This window comes from Dendropsophus ebraccatus, chromosome 3 (genome assembly GCF_027789765.1).
Source record: "Dendropsophus ebraccatus isolate aDenEbr1 chromosome 3, aDenEbr1.pat, whole genome shotgun sequence".
NCBI classification, from domain to species: domain Eukaryota; kingdom Metazoa; phylum Chordata; class Amphibia; order Anura; family Hylidae; genus Dendropsophus; species Dendropsophus ebraccatus.
This window is the reverse complement of record NC_091456.1, coordinates 121,853,654-121,875,144: the sequence shown is the minus strand read 5'-3', so window position 1 is coordinate 121,875,144 and position 21,491 is coordinate 121,853,654. Positions and strand designations below refer to the sequence as shown.

The 21,491-nt window shown below is 45.1% G+C and overlaps 1 protein-coding gene across 1 annotated transcript in view; it reads left to right on the top strand.

Annotated features, from left to right (window-relative positions):
• The window catches only part of LOC138786540 (protein-lysine 6-oxidase-like), a 64,845-nt gene extending 47,933 nt beyond the window's left edge, over positions 1 to 16,912 (top strand). The window contains exons 6-7 of the mRNA XM_069963522.1: positions 12,509 to 12,624; positions 16,699 to 16,912. Coding sequence (XP_069819623.1) covers positions 12,509 to 12,624; positions 16,699 to 16,705 — 123 coding nt within the window. The 3' untranslated portion in view covers positions 16,706 to 16,912. The remainder of the gene's footprint in view (positions 1 to 12,508; positions 12,625 to 16,698) is intronic.
• The last annotated feature ends 4,579 nt before the right edge of the window (positions 16,913 to 21,491 follow it).

The following is a 21,491-nucleotide window of genomic DNA, read 5'->3' as shown; positions in this document are numbered from 1 at the left end:
GCTGAGTTTGGGATGACAATGTAGCAGAGCTGAGTTGGCGGTGACGGTGTAGCAGAGCTGAGTTGGCGGTGACGGTGTAGCAGAGCCGAGTTGGCGGTGACGGTGTAGCAGAGCCGAGTTGGCGGTGACGGTGTAGCAGAGCTGCGGACGATGGGGGGGCGGAGCTTGCCGCAGGCGACGGGGACGGAGCTTGCCGCAGGCGATCGCGGGGGGCGGAGCTTGCAGCCGTCGATCGTGGGGGCGGAGCTTGCCGAGGCCGCTCGCGGGGGGCGGAGCTTTGCAGCGGGCGATCGTGGGTGAGTGCAGCGGCTATGCCTCGGGTGAGTGAAGGATGCCATGGGTGATTGGTTGTGGGCCAGGGGGCTGTGTGCTGTGGGTGAGTGCTGCCGGGAGGCTCTGGACACAGGGTGAGCTCTGGGCTGGGGGTGACTGGGTGGCTGCTGTTAGAGAGGGAGACAGTCACAGCTGCGCTGATCACTGTCTCCCTCTCTAACAGCAGCCGGGGTATCAGTGTTCTCAGTCACTTCACTGTGCTGGGACTGAGGACACGTGATGCCGACACGGAGGGTGGGGACCAGGAGCAGGGAACGTGTCGGTGTGGACTGAGGTATGATGATTCTATGCATTCCATGGAGGTGAATGCAGCTGGATAACAGCAAAACTGTGCAGAATCCGTAATAACTTTATTTTGGAAAGATGGAAAGCTACAGGTGGGCAACGTATTAATGCAAAAATAATTTTGGGGGGGGGGGGGAAATACCCCTTTAACTATGAGAAGGGTGCACACACACACTCCCTCTAGTGTCCAGACCTATACTACATTCACTTTCCATGGGACTAGGCCCAAAAACCTAAAGGAAGTGAGTGAACACACATACCGTATCTGCTGCGGATACCTTCCCTGTCATCCCACTGTGAGTATGTAAATGCCAGCTCCCTTAAACAAGCCCAGAGCATACTTTACCTGATTCCTGCATCTGAGGTTCCCGGAGGCCACGCCCAGCCAATCAGTGACTGCCGCAGGGTTGTGCATGGATTGGCCAAGTGGAACCTACGGGGATTGGGAGCCTCGGATGCAGTCGGAGCGTGCATCAGGTAAAGTATGGGGGCCGAAATTTGCATCCCCGCAGCGGGGTGACAATCCCGCTGTAAGTAAGTAATCTCATTGAAATTGACAGGGAAGGTATCTGCAACTGTTTTCGCTGCGAACGCGCAGCGTTGTAGCGACTGGATACGGTGTGTGTAAACCCACCCTAAAGGATTTTTTCTTAACTTTGGGGTTCTTTGGGGACTCATAGAAATGAATGAATACATTGATAACTGACTGTTACCAAAGTGCCAGCAATTATTGCTGACAGACTTTATATTGCATGATATCACTGGTTAATAATGTATTTATATATTTTTAAAAGGAATAACTGTGGAATTGCAAAACAGTTATGAGAAAAGATGCTCCAGATTTGTTTTTTTGTGGGCCAAACAAAAACATTAAAACATTAATCTGCCAAAATAAAGTGGTTTTCAGAAACAAAATACCTTGTGGTCAGAACATTGGCAGACCTCTCACAGACAGAACAAAACATCGAGCTACAAAATTCACATTGTTTCTCAAGAAGCATTAAAAAGCAGGAAAACCATTACAAAATGGCTTACATGCTGGTAGACTTGATTCTTTCTTATTGGTCTCTCCATAACTAATAATTGCTGGAGATGTGAGCAATTAATAGTCACTATCCCCTATATATGGTGGGACTGTCCTGTACTTTGCTTTTTATGGCAGAAAGTTGAATCCCTCGTGAATGGAATCTGTAACTCAAGAATTAAACAATTGCTTAAAGTGACACTGTCACCCCCTTTGTGAATTCTGACATCTCTACACAGGTGTAAAGGGTAAATTAAGCGTTTTTCATACCTTATTTTATATCATACGTCGTGGTGCTTGCTCAAGTAAAAAGTGGTCTTTTATCAACTGCAGACTGTGTTAAGTGGGCGGGGCCTCGCGGCAATAGCGCCACTTAACCCCGCCCACCGCACCAATGTTGGCCCCGCCCCCTTGACGCCCATTGGTGGGCCGACCTAGAGGGGGTGGGGCCTAGACCTTTAGGCCAGCCTGTTCCAATGGCCGACGAGAGGGCAGGGCCAATGGTGGCGGTGGGTGGGGCTAAGTGGCGCGAGGCACCGCCCACTTGAAAAAAAAGGAGGTGACAGTGTCACTTTAAATTTATAGCGCAAGCAATCCCTACAAAAGACTACCGACCAACGAAAAATGTATTTTTTACACACTTACTAACGTCTGCCAAACTCCTGATACCCAAACTGGTTGAAACAACTCCCTGTTTGAACAACCTTCATGCCAACAATGAATAGCCAAGATAAAGGGTAATTTTTTACTTACCGTAAATTATCTTTCCTGTAGTCCTAAGCAGCAGCACGAATGGGGAAGATTCCATTTCCCTGCAATGATAGGACAGATGGTAAGGACAGATGGTAACAAGCAATTAAAGACTTAATTGAACCCCGCCTATAAGAACCTGGCCTAACCTAGGCTCCTTGTGTAATTCTAACGACAATACTTAAGAAAACATTTGGGAGGGTAGTCCGTGCTGCTGCTTAGGACTACAGGAAAGAATTTATGGTAAGTAAAAAATTACCCTTTCCCTTACGTCCTAAGCATCAGCACGAATGGGGATGTAGCAAGCCACATAAGAAGGGGAGGGGACATTTATTTGCCATAACCACCCTTCTTCTGAAGGTTGTTCGTATGACCTAATGTCCAGTCTATAAGCTAGAAGCAGTCATGCAGATTTTGTCAAATACAGAATTCGTGGACATTGCCCTTGTAAAGGGTGCTCTAATAGGCTGAGGTACTTTAAACCTGCCTTCCTGGTAGAATACAGAGTGGGCTGTATTATCCACTTAGACTTAAAGGATTTGCAGATTCTTGCTTTTTTTCAACTCTTCTTCATTGAAGGGTTTCAGCAGGAACAAAGGCAACTCAATCTGTCGATTTGTTTTAAATTAAAGATGCAACCTTTGGGTAAAATTCTCACCAACACCCAATCCAACAGAAAAATAAGGCAGGGCTCTGATGCCCCAGTGCTGGAATTTTACTTACCCGATTTGCTGAGGTAACAACGGACAGAAAGCAGAGTTTCTGAGACAAGAAGTCAACTGGCAAAGTCTCACAGAGCTGATCCACTAAGAGTTCCAAATCCCAGCTGGGGATGTGTCTAAGATAGTAGGCCCAATTCTCTGGGTGACCCTGATAAATCTCTGCATCAGCCCATCATGCAATAATCTTCTGTCTAGGATCACAGAGATGTAAACTCTGATGTTTAATCTCTTCTTTAAACTATTCTGAAGAAATAGATTGTAACAATGGAAATGTGGAAGAGACTTTCACCCACCAGGCTTCAAACTTCTTCTTTACCTTCAGGTAGTTTCTGTAGAGAGTTGTGGCTCTGGACAGCAAAAGAGTGGTCACCACTTTGACAGCATATCATTTTTTATCTTGTTGACGGCAGTCAAGCTTCGGGACAAGCCTGCCCTCTTGAGTTATTAACTGAGGGTATACAGAAGCCTCCAGATTATTCCTATGGAATTAGCATCAGGAGAGAACGCCATGCTTTTAGATAATAAAAGGCCATCATGAAACCAGAGACTTGCTACTTGCAAGATTTTTAGACTCTGCCCACACCTGGCAGGGATGCTGGGAGTAATCTCTGCTACTCTGAGTCAGTAGCTGAGGAGACTGGGGGAGTTCCCAGAAGATTCTTAGGCAGGGGGCTCACCATTGTGAACCATGCCCTCTTGGGTCAATAGGGGCAAATTAGGCTGACCAAGGCCCAACCTTGTCTCAGATTCTGCAAGACTCTGGGCTTTATAGGAGTGAGGAAAAAAGGTTTCCCAATTTGAACCTTCAATAGGAAGAATAGGCCGTCTATCCTCCATACGATTTACCAGAAAGCTTCTGGTCCAGAGACCCTTCCTCTGACAGGGTGAAATCGCAGTATATCTTGTCTGCAAACAAAATGCCTCTGCCTCCGATCGATAAGCGCCATCCTAGATGCGGTTTGATCTTATACTGATAGCTTTCCATACATTGATGTGCTGGAGTGAACTAGTATTCCCTTCATATGTAGGATGCCAGCAACATCTCTGATGGGGACTAAGGCTCCTTTGCCCGTTGCTCCTGCATACAAGCGCCCCACTGCTTGATACATCAATGGTTTTCTCTACCCACTTCATTGGGAGACTGTTGCCAATGATCAGCAAAAGCTATTCTTGTCTCTGGGTGTTATTTCCAGGGTAGACATAAGACCCAAGGGTATCAGATGAAGTGACAGCAACTGGGAAGTTCCGAGAACCCAGACTTGTGTCAACTTCTGTAATCTCTCTGGAGGAAGAGAGAATATCACAGACTGGGTATCTATTCTCCTCCCTAGGAATTGTCCCATGACAGAAACAATGATGAGCTTCAATTTTCTCAGTCAAAGTACAATGGACATCACCTTGGTGACTGTAGATGGAGCCGAGATGATTCCAAACAGAAAGGCTGTAAATTGAAAAGGATGCCACTTACCTCGTACAAAGGTCTTGATGTAAAGGAATATGCAGCTTTTGTCTGCAGACAGGTTTATGCAGGTATACATGGTCAGATAACATCCTTTTTCTAGGAGGGACCTACAGATCATAGATCCCACATACCGCACCTTCCTCAGATTGTGAAATTGAATATGGTAGCCTTTCCTATCATATAACACTGGTACAGACCTCTCTCATTATGGAAGAAAATTGTCAGAAAAGACGTAGTCACAAGTTCTTGTCCCCATCCCCAAGGCCTCCGAGACGTCTGGTCCTTCTTGTGCAGGATTCTTTCCTTTACCTTCCGTACTAGAATTCCCTTTTTTTTTTCTTATTAGACTGGGGCAGATAATGGACCTGATCATATGAAAAAGGACTTTCATGAGAATGTCCAATACAGATCCAACCATCTTTATATTGGAGTGAACATCTGCCCCCTTTCAACGAAGGACCAGTCTCCAAACTGTGGGGATCGAGCAGCCAACTATACTGCTCAGCTATAGTAATAGACACTTTTTTTTTTTTTAATACTTAGAAAAAACTTTGAACAAGGTCTTTGTTCATCTGAAGGAGCCATGACCTCTGACTCCATCCAGTTCAGCCTGTAGATCAGGGGTCTCAAACTCAATTTATCTGGGGGCCGCTGGAGGTAGAGTCTGGGTGAGGCTGGGCCGCATCAGGGTTTCCACAAGAAAAGGTCTTACAAAAACATTCCAATGTCATCAAATGTAATTATTATTATTCAGATTCAAATGTCTGTATTGACAGTTCCTTAACATTTAACTTTCTGAACATGAAAGTTACATCAGGTGCCTCACAGGGGACGTCTTCATTGATCGGAGTTCTTCCCTTTTCATCATCTTCTCCTTCTCTCCTGGGCCATTGTGAGAACTTCTTCGAGCCACGAATCCACAGAATCTACCAGAGAAACATATTAGGCTCCTCACACTGGCACCATCCTCATCTCTCTACTAACTGCACATCTGTATTGGCCCCTTTACAGCCTCATTTAGTAGGTAGGCTGACTCTATCTGATCCACCTTATAGAATATGCCCCCCTCTGTGTACAGATGGCCCCTTGCTCAGTCTTCCATATAGATGGCCCCATGTGCATCTCCTTGGGAGCCCCTCTCTGTGTAGTCCCCCTATAGTAGATGCCCCCATGTAGTCCCCTCCTTATATTTCCCCCCATATAGATGCCTCCTTTATATTGCCCCCCTTATCTCCCCCCCATATAGATGCCTCCTTTATGTTGCCCCCTTATCTCCCCCCATATAGATGCCTCCTTTATGTTGCCCCCTTATCTCCCCCCCATATAGATGCCTCCTTTATGTTGCCCCCCTTATCTCCCCCCCATATAGATGCCTCCTTTATGTTGCCCCCCTTATCTCCCCCCATATAGATGCCTCCTTTATGTTGCCCCCCTTATCTCCCCCCCATATAGATGCCTCCTTTATGTTGCCTCCCTTATCTTCCCCCCAGATAGATGCCTCTTTTATGTTGCCCCCTTCTTAACTTTTCCCCCATATAGATGCCTCCCTTATCTTTCTCCCCAAATAAATGCCCCCCCTCTTTGTAGATGTTGTTCCCATATCTTGTACCCCGCAAAGTAGATAAAGAGCAAAACAAAAAAACAACTCACCTAACACATCGATCCCACGTCGCAGCTCCCTTCTTACGGACGGCCCCCGGCTGATGCTGCCTCCCTGCGGGTGTCCCCGGGATTCCCGGGCAGCACGCGCACCAGGGAGCTGTGTGCGCCAGGCTGTTACTTCCGGGTCAGCGCTCCCTGACCCGGAAGCAACAGCCGATGCGCACGCAGCTCCCTGGTGCGCGTGCTGCCCGGGAATCCCGGGGACACCCGCAGGGAGGCAGCATCAGCCGGGGGCCGTCCAACACAGACTCTTGTGACCGCAAGCAAAACACTGCTTGCGGTCACAAGAGTGATCGATCAATGGGCCGGGCGGCGGAGGGGGGCCGCCGGGCAGTAAAGTGGTGGGGGCCGCAAACTTGTGTCCCGCGGGCCGCAGTTGGCCCGCGGGCCGCGAGTTTGAGACCCATGCTGTAGATGATCATTCAGATGTAAAATCTTAAGTAGTCATTGTCTCTTCTGAGAACAAGTTGCAATCTACAAATGAATTCCCTGACATCTGAAAGTGGAATCTTGCAGGATCTGTACGCCAAGTGACTTGAGCCTTACCAAAGCTTTCTCCCCTCCAGAAGTTCTGTCAGCAGAATCCTGCTAAATCCAAGGATGTAAATTGTGCCAGACTTACCGGGTGGCTAACAGACTAGTGCAGAGTGCCAGCAATTCTAAGGCAGTGTTCACACATAGCAGCTTCATAGCTTTACTGCGACCTTCAGTAGCAGCACTGCAGCCGCACACAAACTCCATAGGGTCCCTGCATCATCTGATAGCAGTATTACAGAGAGTAATTAGATAGCAGGTGTCCACAGTATTACAGAGAGTAACTAGACAGCAGGTGTGCACAGTATTACAGAGAGTAACTAGACAGCAGGTGTGCACAGTACACATACAGGAGCTCTAAGCATGTAGTTTCATAGGTCACTGCATCATCTGATAACAGTACTACATTAACCAGACAGTACACATCTATAATCCTAAGGCCGTATTCACACACAGTAGCTTTACTGCATTCTTAAATAGCAGCACTGGAGCAGCGCACAAAGGCTTCATAGAATCACTGCATCATCTGATGGCAGTATTAGGGAAAGTAATCAGATAGCAGGTGTATCCAGTACACATCCAGCAGCTCTAAGCATGTGCTCACACACATAGCTCCATATGGACACTATATAATCTGATAGCAGTAAAGGTGCGTTTACACACAACGATTATCGTACGTGTAAACGCAGCGAACGATCAAACGACGAACGAGAAATCGTTCATTTTGATCTTTCAACATGTTCGCAAAAAGTTCGCAGATCATTCCGTGTGAACAGTCGTTCGCCGATTTAACCAATGTGTGAGATAGGCTTAAGCGATCACAAAACAATTTTTTGTACGATATATCGTACCGTCTAAACGCTGATCGCTATGAAAAAAAATCGTTATTCCGACATCGTTAATCGTACGATCGGGCCAATTACCGTTTTGTGTAAACGCACCTTTAGGGAAAGTAATCATATAGCAGGTGTATCCAGTACACATCCAGCAGCTCTAAGCATGTGCTCACACACATAGCTCCATATGGACACTATATAATCTGATAGCAGTATAAGGGTACAAACACACACACTGTATACGCAGCAGATATGCACAAATACGCAGCAGATATGCAGCAGATTTGATGGTGCAGATTTGATGCTGTGTTCAGTTATTTAGATCTAATCTGCTGCGTATCTGCTGCGTATTTGCTGCGTATACGGTGTGTGTGTTTGTAGCCTAAGGGTATAAACCCACACACCGTATACACAGCGTATTTACTGCTGCGATACGCAGCGAATACGCAGCAAAAACGCAACAAATACGCAACAAAAACGCAGCAGATTAGATCTAAATAACTGAACTCAGCATTAAATCTTCACCATCAAACTGCTGCGTATTTGCTGCGTATCTGTTGCGTATTTGCTGCGTATACGGTGTGTGGGTTTGTACCCTAAGGGTATATTCACACGAACGGGCTCGCAGCGAGATTCTCGCTGCGAGCCCGGCAGGTCCTGGCAGTTCCCATACACTACATACTTGCTGCGGTCTAAACGACCGCAGCGAGTATGTAATTATACCGCCCTTAACCCCTTCTACTCCCGCCGGGCTCCCCCGCTGTAAGCATACATTACCTGTCCTTGCTGCACGGGTCCAGCGTCCTGCTCTCCTGTCCGGCCAATCAGTGGCTGCGGCTGGGCAACACACTAATTGGCCGGACGGGAGAGCAGGACGCCGGACCCGTGCAGCAAGGACAGGTAATGTATGCTTACAGCGGGGGAGCAGAAGGGGTTAAGGGCGGTATAATTACATACTCGCTGCAGTCGTTTAGACCGCAGCAAGTATGTAGTGTATGGGAACTGACAGGACCTGCCGGGCTCGCAGCGAGAATCTCGCTGCGAGCCCGCCCGTGTGAATATACCCTTAGGGAAAGTAATCAGATAGCAGGTGTATCCAGTACACATTCAGCAGCTCTAAGCATGTGCTCACACACACAGTAGTCTTATACTGTATGTCTACTGCATCATCTGATAGCAGTATTAGTGGAAGTAATGAGACAGCAGGTGTTACACAGTACACAACTTCAGACTCCAAAGCTGTGTTCACACACACAGTAGCTTCATAGGACACACACACAGTAGCTTCATAGGACACTGCATCATCTGATAGCAGTATAGTGAAAAAAATCAGACAGCAAGTGTACACAATACACTACAATTCTAAGGCAGTGTTCACACACAGTAGCTTCACTGCATTCTTAAATGGCAGCACACAGAAGCTCCACATGATCACTGTATCATCTAATAGCAGTATAGTGAAAGTAAATAGACAGCAGGTGTACATAGCATACAACTAACAATTCTAAGGCCGTGTTCACACACAGTAGTTTCATTGCATTCTTTAATGGCAGCACTGGAGTAGCACACAGAAGCTCCATAGGGCCACTGCACCATCTGTTAGTAGTATTAGTGAAAGTTATTATCAGGAGGTGTATCTACTACACAATAACTTTAAGGCTGTGTTCACACACAGTTTTATAGCTTCATTGTATCATCTGATAGCAATACTGGAAAAGTAATCAGAGAGCAGGTATACACAGTACACAACTACAATTCTAAGGCTGTGTTCACACACACAGTTTCATAGCTTCACTATCATCTGGTAGCAATACTATAGAAAGTAATCAGGCAGCAGTTGTTCACAATGCACAACTAGCAGCTCTAGGGTTGTGTGCACACACACACAGTTTTATACCTTCACTGCATTATCTGATGGCAGTACTATAGAAAGTAATGAGGCAACAGGTGTGCACAATTAGCAGCGCTAGGGCTGTGTTCACACACACACACAGTTTCATAGCTTCATTGTAGCAGTACTGGAAAAAATAATGAGTCAGCAGGTGTACTAAATACACAACTAGCAGCTCTAAAGCTGTGTTCATATACACACACACCATAGTTACATAGGTCACTCATATAGTGAAGCAGTCTAATAGGACTTGCACAACAAATGTAAAAAAGTGAAAGATATTGAAACAAAACACTTGAGGCGTAAAAGCCTCATACAACATATATATATCCAATATGACTAGATAATCCTCCTGACACACCGGCCAGGCTTCCAGCTCAAAAGAAAAAGCAGTATAATGTATCTTACCTTGCTGAGGGTATATTCACACGGGCGGGCTCGCAGCGAGATTCTCGCTGCGAGCCCGGCAGGTCCTGGCAGTTCCCATACACTACATACTTGCTGCGGTCTAAACGACCGCAGCGAGTATGTAATTCTGCCGCCCTTAACCCCTTCTGCTCCCGCCCGGCCCCCCGCTGTAAGCATACATTACCTCTCCTCGCAGCACGGGTCCGGCGTCCTGCTCTCCTGTCCGGCCAATCAGTGTGTTGCCCAGCCGCAGCCACTGATTGGCCGGGCGAGAGAGCAGGACGCCGGACCCGTGCAGCAAGAATCTCGCTGCGAGCCCGCCCGTGTGAATATACCCTGAAGCATCAAGAAACATCAGCAGCCGCCCAGGTGAGGACACAGATCTGGCAGCACTATGATACTTACTGCAGCAGCTCATAGCTTCCCTCACACAGCGGCTTCATACAGCAGAGAAGCTGAGCGATAACTCTACTAAAAAAGTAAAAAATAATCTCCTCTCTGATACAGCAGAGCAGGAAAAACAACATTTTATAAACTCCCCCTCTCCACACGACCATGTGGAAAGGAAAAATCATTGGAAAGGAAAGCCAATCACAAACATAGGCCTGAGCCTGCTTCCCTCTCCTACCACCTGTCCCACAGGAGGACAGAAAAAAACACAAGGAGCCTAGGTTAGGCCAGGTTCTTATAGGCAGGGTTCAATTAAGTCTTTAATTGCTTGTTACTATCTGTCCTATAATTGCAGGGAGATAGAATCTTCCCCATTCGTGCTGATGCTTAGGACATAAGGGAAATGAGATCTGTAGATTAAAAAAACTTATGGTCCGTTTACACAGAGCAATAATTCACCCAATCGATTGTTTAATGATTTTGAAGCAACGATTTGTTTTTTATAATGATCAGTGTTTAGAAAAAGAGATAAATCGTTAGAAAAAAATCATTATTGCAATCATTTTTAAACCGCTTAAGCCCATCTCACACATTAGGATGAATCTATGAAAGCCTGTTTAGATGAAGCCATCTGCGAATTTTCAGCAAACGACCAACGACGATATAAGAACATGTTGAAAGATCACGATGAACGATTTCTCGCTCATCGCTTGATCGTTCGCTGTGTTTACACAAGCCAATTATCATTCAAATGCACTCGTTATGGCAAAAAATCTAATGCTTATCGTTCCATGTAAACGGACCATTACAAGTTGCTTTAATAATCTCCACCCCTCCTTTGCATCTCTCTGGGAACCTTTGCTTCAAAGGAGCTACACCACACCTGCTTAAAGGGGTTGTCCAGTGAAAATCTTTTTCTTTCAAATCAACTGATATCAGAAAGTTATATAGATAACACACTCCACCGACCTCTCTCCCTACATGCAGCATCCAAGAGACCCTATTGCCTGAGGAAGGTCCATAGCGGACCGAAACGTTGCACCTGGTCTCAGCTCTTATATTTTCTATGTATGGTCGGAGTAAAATACCGTATATCATTTTGCTAAAAAATAAACTTTTCACTTATTCTTGCAATATCGAGTGCCGTGGTTTTCTCCTATACATGATTTATGGGTGAAGAACCCAGTTACCACTGAGCACCGGCTTCCACATTCTAAGGCAGAGGTGTGCAGCACTGACCCTATCTAACTGTGCTCTCTGCTGACATCTCTGGCCGAGACAGGAACTCTGTCTCAGTTTTATATGAATCCCCATAGAAAACCTCTCCTGCTCTGGACAGTTCCTGTCTCGGCCAGAGATGGCAGCAGAGAGCACTGTGTCAGACTGAAAATAAAACAACATTTCCTGCATGACATACAGCAGATAATATGTATGGGAAGACTTGAGATTTTTTAATACAAGTAAATGACAAATCTATATAACTTTCTGATATCAGTTGATTTTAAAGAAAAAGATTTTCGCTGGACAACCCCTTTAACACCCACAATACTCTATGCTATGAAGTTAGACCAGAAAATCCTGCTATTGTATCACCGCTGTACTGGTTCTAAAATACCCCTCCCCCCATCATCTTCCCCCCTCTTCCCATACCCCTTTTACCCTTTTCGTCGTATTTGACTTATTTATTCATTACAGTTTATGGCCATGTTCAGACTACGTAAGAGACCAGGTGTTCCGTGACCCAGCCGATCTCTGAAAAGATCATCCTGGTCGGTACTGCAGTACCTGCTGGATGATTTTTAGCACCGCAGAGTTCTGTGCGCCCTCATCGCATCCCTGTGCGCCCGCATCAGAACTACCCACAGCACACTATGGAGCGTGCGGCCGGAGTCGCTCACTCAATAGTGTGCACTGACAGCGTTTTCTGCAGCCGCTATTCACTGAATAGCGTCCGCAGAAAACTGTGTGAACATAGCCTATATGTTAATGGCAAAGGAAAGTAAACTGCTGTAAAGATACAAATATATTGCCTAATTTTTGTAGCATTTATACAAATACCTGTATGTAATGCTCAATTTCTACTATGTTTATCGATATTCCACTTTCCACTATGTCTATTGATATGGTTCTTGTGTTATGAAAATTTCAATAAAAATAGGATTAGAGAAAGAAAAAAAAAGGAACAAAATACCATATTAGAATGTTTTTCAGGTCTCTGTGAACCCAAATTTCCAAGTCCTGGAGTCAGATTTCTCTAATAACGCAGTGCGATGTGAGCTGACCTACACTGGAAGCCATGTAATAACTCGTAATTGCCGCCTTTCAAGGTAGTTTTGTTTTCTAATAATTAATAATTATGCTATGAACTTACATGTTTTTTTTCTCATAAACAGATATGAAATTTTATGCTTTTATTAAATTAAGTGTATATTAACATATACATCAATCAGCTATAACATTAAAGGGTCTATCTGGTCAGGAGAGTTTTTAGTTTTATGCTTGGGAGGGGGTGAATAAAAACAACTCCTGTTCCACTGCCAATAACACTTTTTGCACCTGTGATGTTACCGGAGCCAGGAAGGTGAGTGAAGGTTAATTTTTTTAATTACCACCTGTCCGGGCTTATACCTAAAAACTTCCCTGTGTAGAAATCCCATTTAGAATCACATGTCTACTATTGTCTAGGACAGTCATGGAGGTAGCTAAAAGTTCAAAGGCCCTGATGCAAAGGCTTATATAAATTTTCTTGTGTTTATAAGGAGATAAGCTGCCGCCAGAGGTGTCTGGCAGCAGCTTCTCCACCCCAACGCACACAAACTCTCCAAACACATGAACGCTCGGCTAAGTCCCTGCTTATTCTGCCTGATTCACCTGTTTTTTTTTACTTTACTTCTCTAACCTCCAACCTGTGTGACACCTCTGTCCCTGTAACTGCTGCTGACAGGGGAGCTTCTGGGTCCCCCTTTTTTATGGGCCCAGTGCAGCTGCGATCTTTATAGCTATGCCACTTAGGGCCATATTAACAGCTGCTGCTGCCCTAGTACTAAACCTGAAGACGCCCCATCTTCACTCACCAATTAGCATCATCATTTTCATGTTTTTGAACATCATATTGATATCTGATCAGTCTCAGGCCGCATTTACTGTACGTGACCACATGCAGCCGAAGCCAGACACTCATGTGGTAACCAATAGGTGTGCGGCCACTAATCCTGGTAACACCCAGATTAACACCCCCATACCAGACCTGACCAGTACCAACCTACCCCCTCCCCACTTAAAAAAGACACCAGATTTACTGGCAAGTCTGAATGGGAGGTGGAATACAAAAAATAAAAGCAAAAAAAAGTTGTTTCCTTCCCCTTGCTCCCAGTTGCTGCCCCCCTGAAAGGTGCTGCCCTAGGCACCAGACCACGGGTGCCTAGTGGTAAGTATGGCCCTGATGCCACTAGGGACAGCCACTGCCAAACAGCTCTGTTCTGTCAACAATTCTTCAAAGCCTCTGAGTCTATGCGCACAGGCAGTTTTATGTATAATCAGTTTTTATTCGTATTTTAAGAAAGGCAAGAAAACATACAAACAACAAACAAAAAAGGTCCATCACAACAAACGCAGGACCATAAGGCTTGTAACACATAATAACATAAGATCCGCTGCAGACAGGCAATGACATAAAAGAAGAAGCACCGGGGGGAGCCCCATTGTCCATGCAAAGTATTTTACCTGTGGGATAGGTGTACCAGTCTAGACCCAATATACAACAAATGGATCAGGAATCCTTTTGTGTACCCAACAACAGCAACTATTAGGGTCTAAGGAACCCCTCCAGGTCGGTTGATAACTGAAGAAACATGGGCTACACCACGTCCGGTGGGCCTCCTTCAATACAACATAAAGCAGAGAAAAAAAAAGTGCAGCTGAGCAACCTAAATCAAAACAATATATAAGTCAGTAGCCCCCCAGGAGGGGGTCAGAAGAGGTAAGCAGAGAAAGTTAATTAAGGAGGGCAGAAGAGCAGTCAGGTGAAGAAAGAAGGAGAGGAATGGGAGGGGGGAGGGACAGGGGGAAAGAGGGGTACTTGCCCTGACCAAGGGAGAACAGCCCCAAATTGGTAAAAAGGGAGGAAATTTGGTAATTGAGTAGCCCTAAAGGCTATCCTATCAAAAAAACAAAGTCTGAAAGTCAGGAGTTTCTCGGAAGAGCAACCAAGGCATCCATACTGTCTTATAATGTTTATCGGACCCCGAAGCCTCAGCAGAGAGTTCCTCCATACGGTGGAGGTGTGACATTTCGGCCTGCCACCCCGCTATGGTGGGGACCTGAGTGGAACGCTAGTGGCGAGGGATGACTGTCCGGGCTGCAGATAGGCAGAAACGCAAGATACTCTTTTTCTGTCAGCCTATAGCACCGGGAAGTATAGAGAGGAGCGCCACCTGAGGAGTTCTAGGTACCGTCTTCCCCAATATCGACCGATAGGCGTCAAAAACACCCGACCAGAACGGAGTCAGCTTGTCACACCCCCACCATACATGAAACATGGTGCCCCTTTCACTGTTGCACCGCCAGCAGAGATCAGACACTGATGGGAACATGGAGTGCACCTTCGTCCGGACCCGATACCACCGGGATAATACCTTATAGTTTTGTTCCTGAGCGGAGCAAGCAGTGGATAGTTTATGCATGAAGATGTGTACTTTCTGTCTATCCTCCGGGAGATTGTAGCCGCAAGGTCCTTCTCCCAAGCAGACCAGAACCCAGGGGGGTCATCCGCCCCATCCTGTTGGAGGAGGCGATCTATCACAGAGATAGAGTGCTCAGGGGGAGAGTCCAAGAGAAAAAGAGATTCAAAGGAGGTAGGGGTAGATAACAGGGAACTACGGCCCCCACGAGGGCTAAGGTAAGAGCTAAGCTGAGAGTATTCGAGCCAGGAGAGCTTGGTGGAGCTAGCGCGCATCTGCAGATCCTCAAGGGAGGGAAGAGGTTTGCCCCCAAGTACTGTCTGGAAGTTGGGATTATCATGAGCCTTCCAGAGCAATAGCGTGTCCTTCCTGCTGCACAGGCAGTTTTACAGCTGTTTTTGAACACATGTAGCCAGCCATCCTGATCATATTAGAAAAAAAAAACATTATAATCAGCTCAGGCCATTTTTATTGTTCCATGATCCAGGTTTTTTTTTTAAAGATATTTTATTAAATAATGTAGGTTCTTTCCTCATGCTCAGGGCTATGCTTGCAAGTTGTAATGCACTGCAAACACCTTTCAATCATAGTCAGTTTTTACCTATTGTAATTCATGTACAATTCATGTTCCAAACTTCTGACACTGTTAGATAGCTTTTAGGTCAAGGAGACAAATGGTACCTTTCATATATCATTGTATGCTTCCAAAATGTAGAAAATGCTTTTATTTCCCTGTGCTGTGTCAAAGAAGGCTTTCCCAAGCTCCTGAAATGTTGAAGGCTGAAATGCATCCTTGCTCCCCCCTCCCATACCTGTCAACATTTCATTCACAGTCAGATGAAAGCTCAGTTCTAAGCAAGGTCAAGAATGGAAGGGGGGAAGGGGGTGCAGCAGATCCGCAGCAGATTTGACAGTGCGGATTTGATGTTGTGTTCACTTATTTAGTCAAATCTGCCACGAATCCGCAGCAGGATCCGCAGCAGGACCCGCAGCAGATCTGCAGCAGATTTTAGGGTGCAGATTTGATGCTGTGTTCAGTTATTTAGATCCAATCCATTGCGATACTGTGTGTGTGAAGCTGCCCTTAAGGTACAAACACACTGGGCTTATCCGCAGCAAATTTTTTCCTGCAAGTTCGCAACGAGACCCACTGCAGATCCTTGCCCTGTACACTCTATATGGGCAGACGAACTTGCAGCAGGATGGACATCCTGCTGCGAGTTTGTCAGCAGCCCGCCCCGTTAGCCCCCCACCGCCGGAGGGTAAACAACACCTTCTCCACGCTCCAGCTTGCTTTGGGGCTCCCGGCGTCTTCACGCCCCGCACGGCTAATCAGTGCGATGCGGCAGGGCAGCGCACTGATTGGGCGAGCGGGACCTGACGGAACCCCCAAAGCAAGCTGGAGCATGGAGAAGGTTATGTATATGCTCCGGCGGCAGGGGGTTAACTCCTGCGAGTTTGTCTGCCCATACAGAGTGTACAGGGCAGGGATCCGCAGAGGGTCTCACTGCGAATTGGCAGTGAGAAATCCGCTGTGGATAAGCCCAGTGTGTTTGTACCCTAAAGCAGATTTTTGATAGCACTGTTATACAAACTGTAATACATGGTTTGTATACCAGTCTGGAACTAGCAAAACACATAACCCTTTGACACAAAAGCATTATCTTTATATTTTACTGTTCATTCTGTACATGCCCCAGCTCATACTATTTTCTTTTACAGCATCTGAGGCAACAAAATCATTTTAAGCAGGCTGGAACTGGGCGGAAGTCAAGAATGCTTTATATCCATTCTTATACAAGATTAGAAATGACTGCCTAAGATGAGAAAAATAGGAAATAAAATAAAACATGGTTCTGTTTTTGATACAAAATTAATAAAATGAAGATTTAAAAGATTTTAGTTTTTTTTTTTATACCCTTGCTATTCACATAAATATAGGAATAATTCAGAGAAAGCTGTTGCTTGTTAAGTTTGAGATGAGCAATCTACAGAAACAGAATCCATAAAGTATAAATCTTCTGCTTATGAATAAATGGTTTTATGAAATTTACTGAGCTATACTGTCATATTTGATTCCCTGATCCCCCCTAGTCCTGACTTCCTTCCATTCTACTTCTGTGTCCAGCTATCATTTGCTCAATGGGGTGAATGGGGTCAATGGTGTTTAGTAGAAAGAATAATTTATGGCCACTCCATAAACTCTGCCACCCTTCAGTGGCTCTTCAAAGCTGCCGCCCTGAGCAATAAACTTATTTAGCCTCATGGCAGAAGCGGCCCTGGGGCTAATCGTTTGGGTTCGTGCAAATCTGAACTGTCTGCAAGTTCATTCATCACTAATGCTACGTTTACACGGAACGATTATCATGCGAATTTGCACGATAATGGTCGAATTCGAACGATAATCGTACGTGTAAACGCAGCGAACGATCGAACGACGAGCGAGAAATCGTTCATTTTAATCTTTGAACATGTTCTTAAATCATTGTTCGTCGTTCGCAAAAAAATTCACCAATCGTTCCGTGTAAACAGTCGTTCACTGATTTTACCTATGTGTCAGATAGGCTTAAACGATCGCAAAACGAATTTTCTGTATATGAATATAACCCCTATATTATCATAAGAAAATCAGATAAAGGGGGATCAGTGGTTGTCCTAGATAGAGAGCTTTACATCAGGGAAGTTAAAAGCATTTTAGATGACCCCACTACATATAGGTGCATATCCACTGACCCCACTGATGCGGTGAGACTACGCCTCATTGATATATTAGACACTGGTGTAGAGGTGGGGGTTCTGAATGACAAACAGCGACAATACTTATTGCCTCCCTTTCCTGTGGTGCCCATCTTTCATGCCTTGCCAAAAACTCATAAAAACCAGTTTCCACCTCCTCTACGTCCTATTGTCTCTGGCATTGGTTCCCTCCTGGAAAGATTATGCATCTGGTTGGATGATCTTCTCCAACCCCTTGCAGTGAGAACGATGGGATATGTCAGAGACAGTAAGAGCTTACTTGCCAGTATGGATAAGCTACCTACTATGGAAAACGCATCATGGCTTTCCTGTGACGTAGTGGCTCTTTATTCTAATATTCCACATGATATGGCCATCCAGGCTCTAGCTTTTCATATTGGCAAGTATAGCAATTACAGCAGGGAGTTATCGGATTATATCCTCACTGTCACACGCTTCCTTTTGACTAACAATTTTTTTCAGTTTCTTGATGATTTTTATTTGCAGATACTTGGCTGCCCGATGGGCGCCAGTTTTTCACCTTCCTTGGCCAATTTATACATGGCCTACTGGGAGGAGGTCGTTCTGTATAGCGTCCATAACCCATACTTAGGTGCCATCACCTGGTATGGACGCTATATTGATGACCTCCTCCTAGTTTGGCAAGGGTCAGAGAGTCAAGCCACAGATTTGGTGCGTTTTCTTAATGCCAACACTCTCAATTTAAAATTCACGGCACAATTTGAGCCAGAGTCTATTTCCTTTCTGGATGTTAAATTGCACCTTAATGATGGAAAAATTACCACTGACCTGTATCGCAAGCCTACTGCGGGCAATGGTTTGTTGCACGCCCGTAGCAGTCATCCCCCCCACATTACTAGGAATCTCCCAATTGGAGAATTTATTAGACTTATCCGCACTTGTTCAGATCGTGCGGTTTATCTAATAGGTGCCCAACATCTGGAATCGAGACTCCTGGCCAGGGGATACAAAAATTATGTCATTAAAAGGGCTCGCCATATAGCAGAGCAGAGGGACAGGGAATACCATTTACAAGATAGAGGTGATAGTCCACACACGGGCGAGATTGATAAAAATAAAAATGACAAGGATAAATGTGACATCACCTTCTCCACGAATTATAGTCCACAATATAATGATATACGTAACATCATAAAAAAATATTTACCATTGCTCTTCTGCGATTCCAAGTGTGAACAGATCTTGAACAACAGGGTGAGATATGTCGCACGGAGAGGTCAAACCTTGGGTAATCTTTTGTCCCCAAGCGACATTGGAAATAGTCCACAGCCATACATACAAAATTGGCTTAAAACTACGGGCTTTTTTCCATGTGCGGTACCGCGATGCGGTATGTGCCGCTATGTAACAGAGAAGCCGTCAGTGGTGTCATCCAGTACGGGTCGCGATTTCAGGATCCGATCCTTCCTTAACTGTAATTCCTCCTTACCGTGTATGTTGCGCACTGCACGAAGTGTGACTTGCAGTATGTGGGGTCCAGTATCAGGAAACTCAAAACCCGTATTGGAGAACACCTATCGGATATTAAAATGTCCACTTCATCCCTCAACACCCGCTCACTCTCGGGCCTTGCCAGACACTTTGTTGAGTGTCATGCAGGGGATACGAGTAGCCTAAAAGTTTCCGCGATTGAAAGGGTCAATAGACCCAAATGCGGGGGTGACTGGACACGCATGGTTAGGAAAAGGGAGACGCTATGGATCCTTAACCTCAACACTAGGTTCCCGAAAGGGTTAAATTATAGAACTGACTTATATTATATTTACTGAATTAATTTGTTTGTTCACATTTTTGTGTTTATGGTTGTTTAATGAGTTTCTTTCTTATACTTTATTTATGTTGTAAATCAGTCATGTGACTTACCTGAGACGGATGTTCAGGTGTATTCAGCCTTTAATGGGCGTTCCATTCCAGCCTAACGTCACATCCGATCCATATTTAAACCAGTTGTAACCTTACTATGATTGCCATGATTAAGGGGTTCTCACCCTGCAACGCGTCGGCATGTTTTTAAACCACTTGTTATTTATGTTTTGTGACGTTGAATAAAGCCATTGAATTTTATGAAGCTGCGGACGAACACATTTTTTCTTATCATGTTGTTTAAAGAGGCACTATTAGCAGGCTCTGCCCAATGAACAAGCTTTTTAAGGCCCTATTCCACAGAACGACTATCGTCCGTATTCGGCCGATATCGGCCGCTACGGACAATAATCGTCCCGTGGAATAGAGTTCAACGATCAGCCAACATCGTTCATGTTGTTCATGATCGTTCATGTCGCTTGTTTTTCAACATGTTGAAAAACAAGCGACTGATATACCAGCGATCTGCTGCCGTCGCTCCGTTGAATAGGAGCATCGGCAGCAGACGCTGCTGTATCCTATGGGCTGCCCGGACGATCTAGCGATCACCCGGGCAGCCCCCCCGCAGCTCCCCGCCGCCCCCTCCCGCACTCACCCGCTCGCTGCCGCCGCGTTGAATAGCGGCGGCAGCGAGCGAGGAACGAGGAGCAAACGAGCGATGAGAGCGCTCGTTTGCTCCTCTGACGACCCGTGTAATAGACCCTTTACCTTCTAACTTTATCATCCACACACAGTGCACACTCCCATCATCCACACAATGCACACTCCCATCATCCACACCATGCATATCTCAACAGGCACACACTATTCAACTCACTCTCATTCATACAATTTGTAAAAGAACAATCACTTAAAACAAGTCAAACACATAAACAGGCGAACATACACTTGCGTTTTCATTGACCTCAGGGATGATGAAAACTTTGCTCTGGCAGGATTCTTCTCACTGAGTGAGTCAGGAGTCCAGGCCGAATCGCGAAACACTTTTTTTTTTTTACTGTACACTGTTACTTTTAGTTCCCCTGGGGGACTTTCAGTATTTCAGTATCTCATAGAGATCATTGCAGTATACTTAATACAGCAATGATCGATCAGATCATTGCTGAATTACTCTGGTCTGCAGCAGACCAGATAGATGGATTGCCGAGCCAGGATCACCGGCAGTGCGATGCTGAGTCCTGGCTCAGTAAGGAGAAGGAGATCCCCCCCACTAGACAATACATTTAACCTCTTGAGGATGGAGCCAATTTTCGTTTTTGCGTTTTCGTTTTTTCCTCCTTGTGTTTAAAAAGCCATAGCACTTGCATTTTTTCACCTAGAAATCAACATCAGCCCTTATTTTTTGCGTCACTAATTGTACTTTGCAATGGCAGACTTAATTTTTGCATACAATATGCTGCGAAACCAGAAAAAATTATATGCGCGGTGAAATTGAAAAAAAAACTGCAATTCTTTTTCTTTGGGGGGTTTCGTTTTTACGTCGTTTGTCCTAGGGAAAAATTTAAATGTTATATATGTTCCTCAAGTTGGTACGATTAAAACGATATGCAACTTGCATAACTTTTATATTATTTGATGGCTTTTAAAAAAATAAAACCTACAGAAAAAAAAGTTCCTTAAAATTGCTCTATTCCCAGCCTAATAACGCTTTTATCCGTTGGTCTATGGGGCTGATTGAGGTTTCATTTTTTGCGCCATGATGTGTTCTTTCTATTGGTACCTTGATTGCATATATGCGACTTTTTGATCGCTTTTCATTACAATGTAATTGCGCTTACCCCGTTTGCCGTGCAAGATCAGGATTGTAATATATTAATAGTTTGCTTGATTCCGCACTCGACGATACCAAATATGTTTATTTATTTATTTTTATT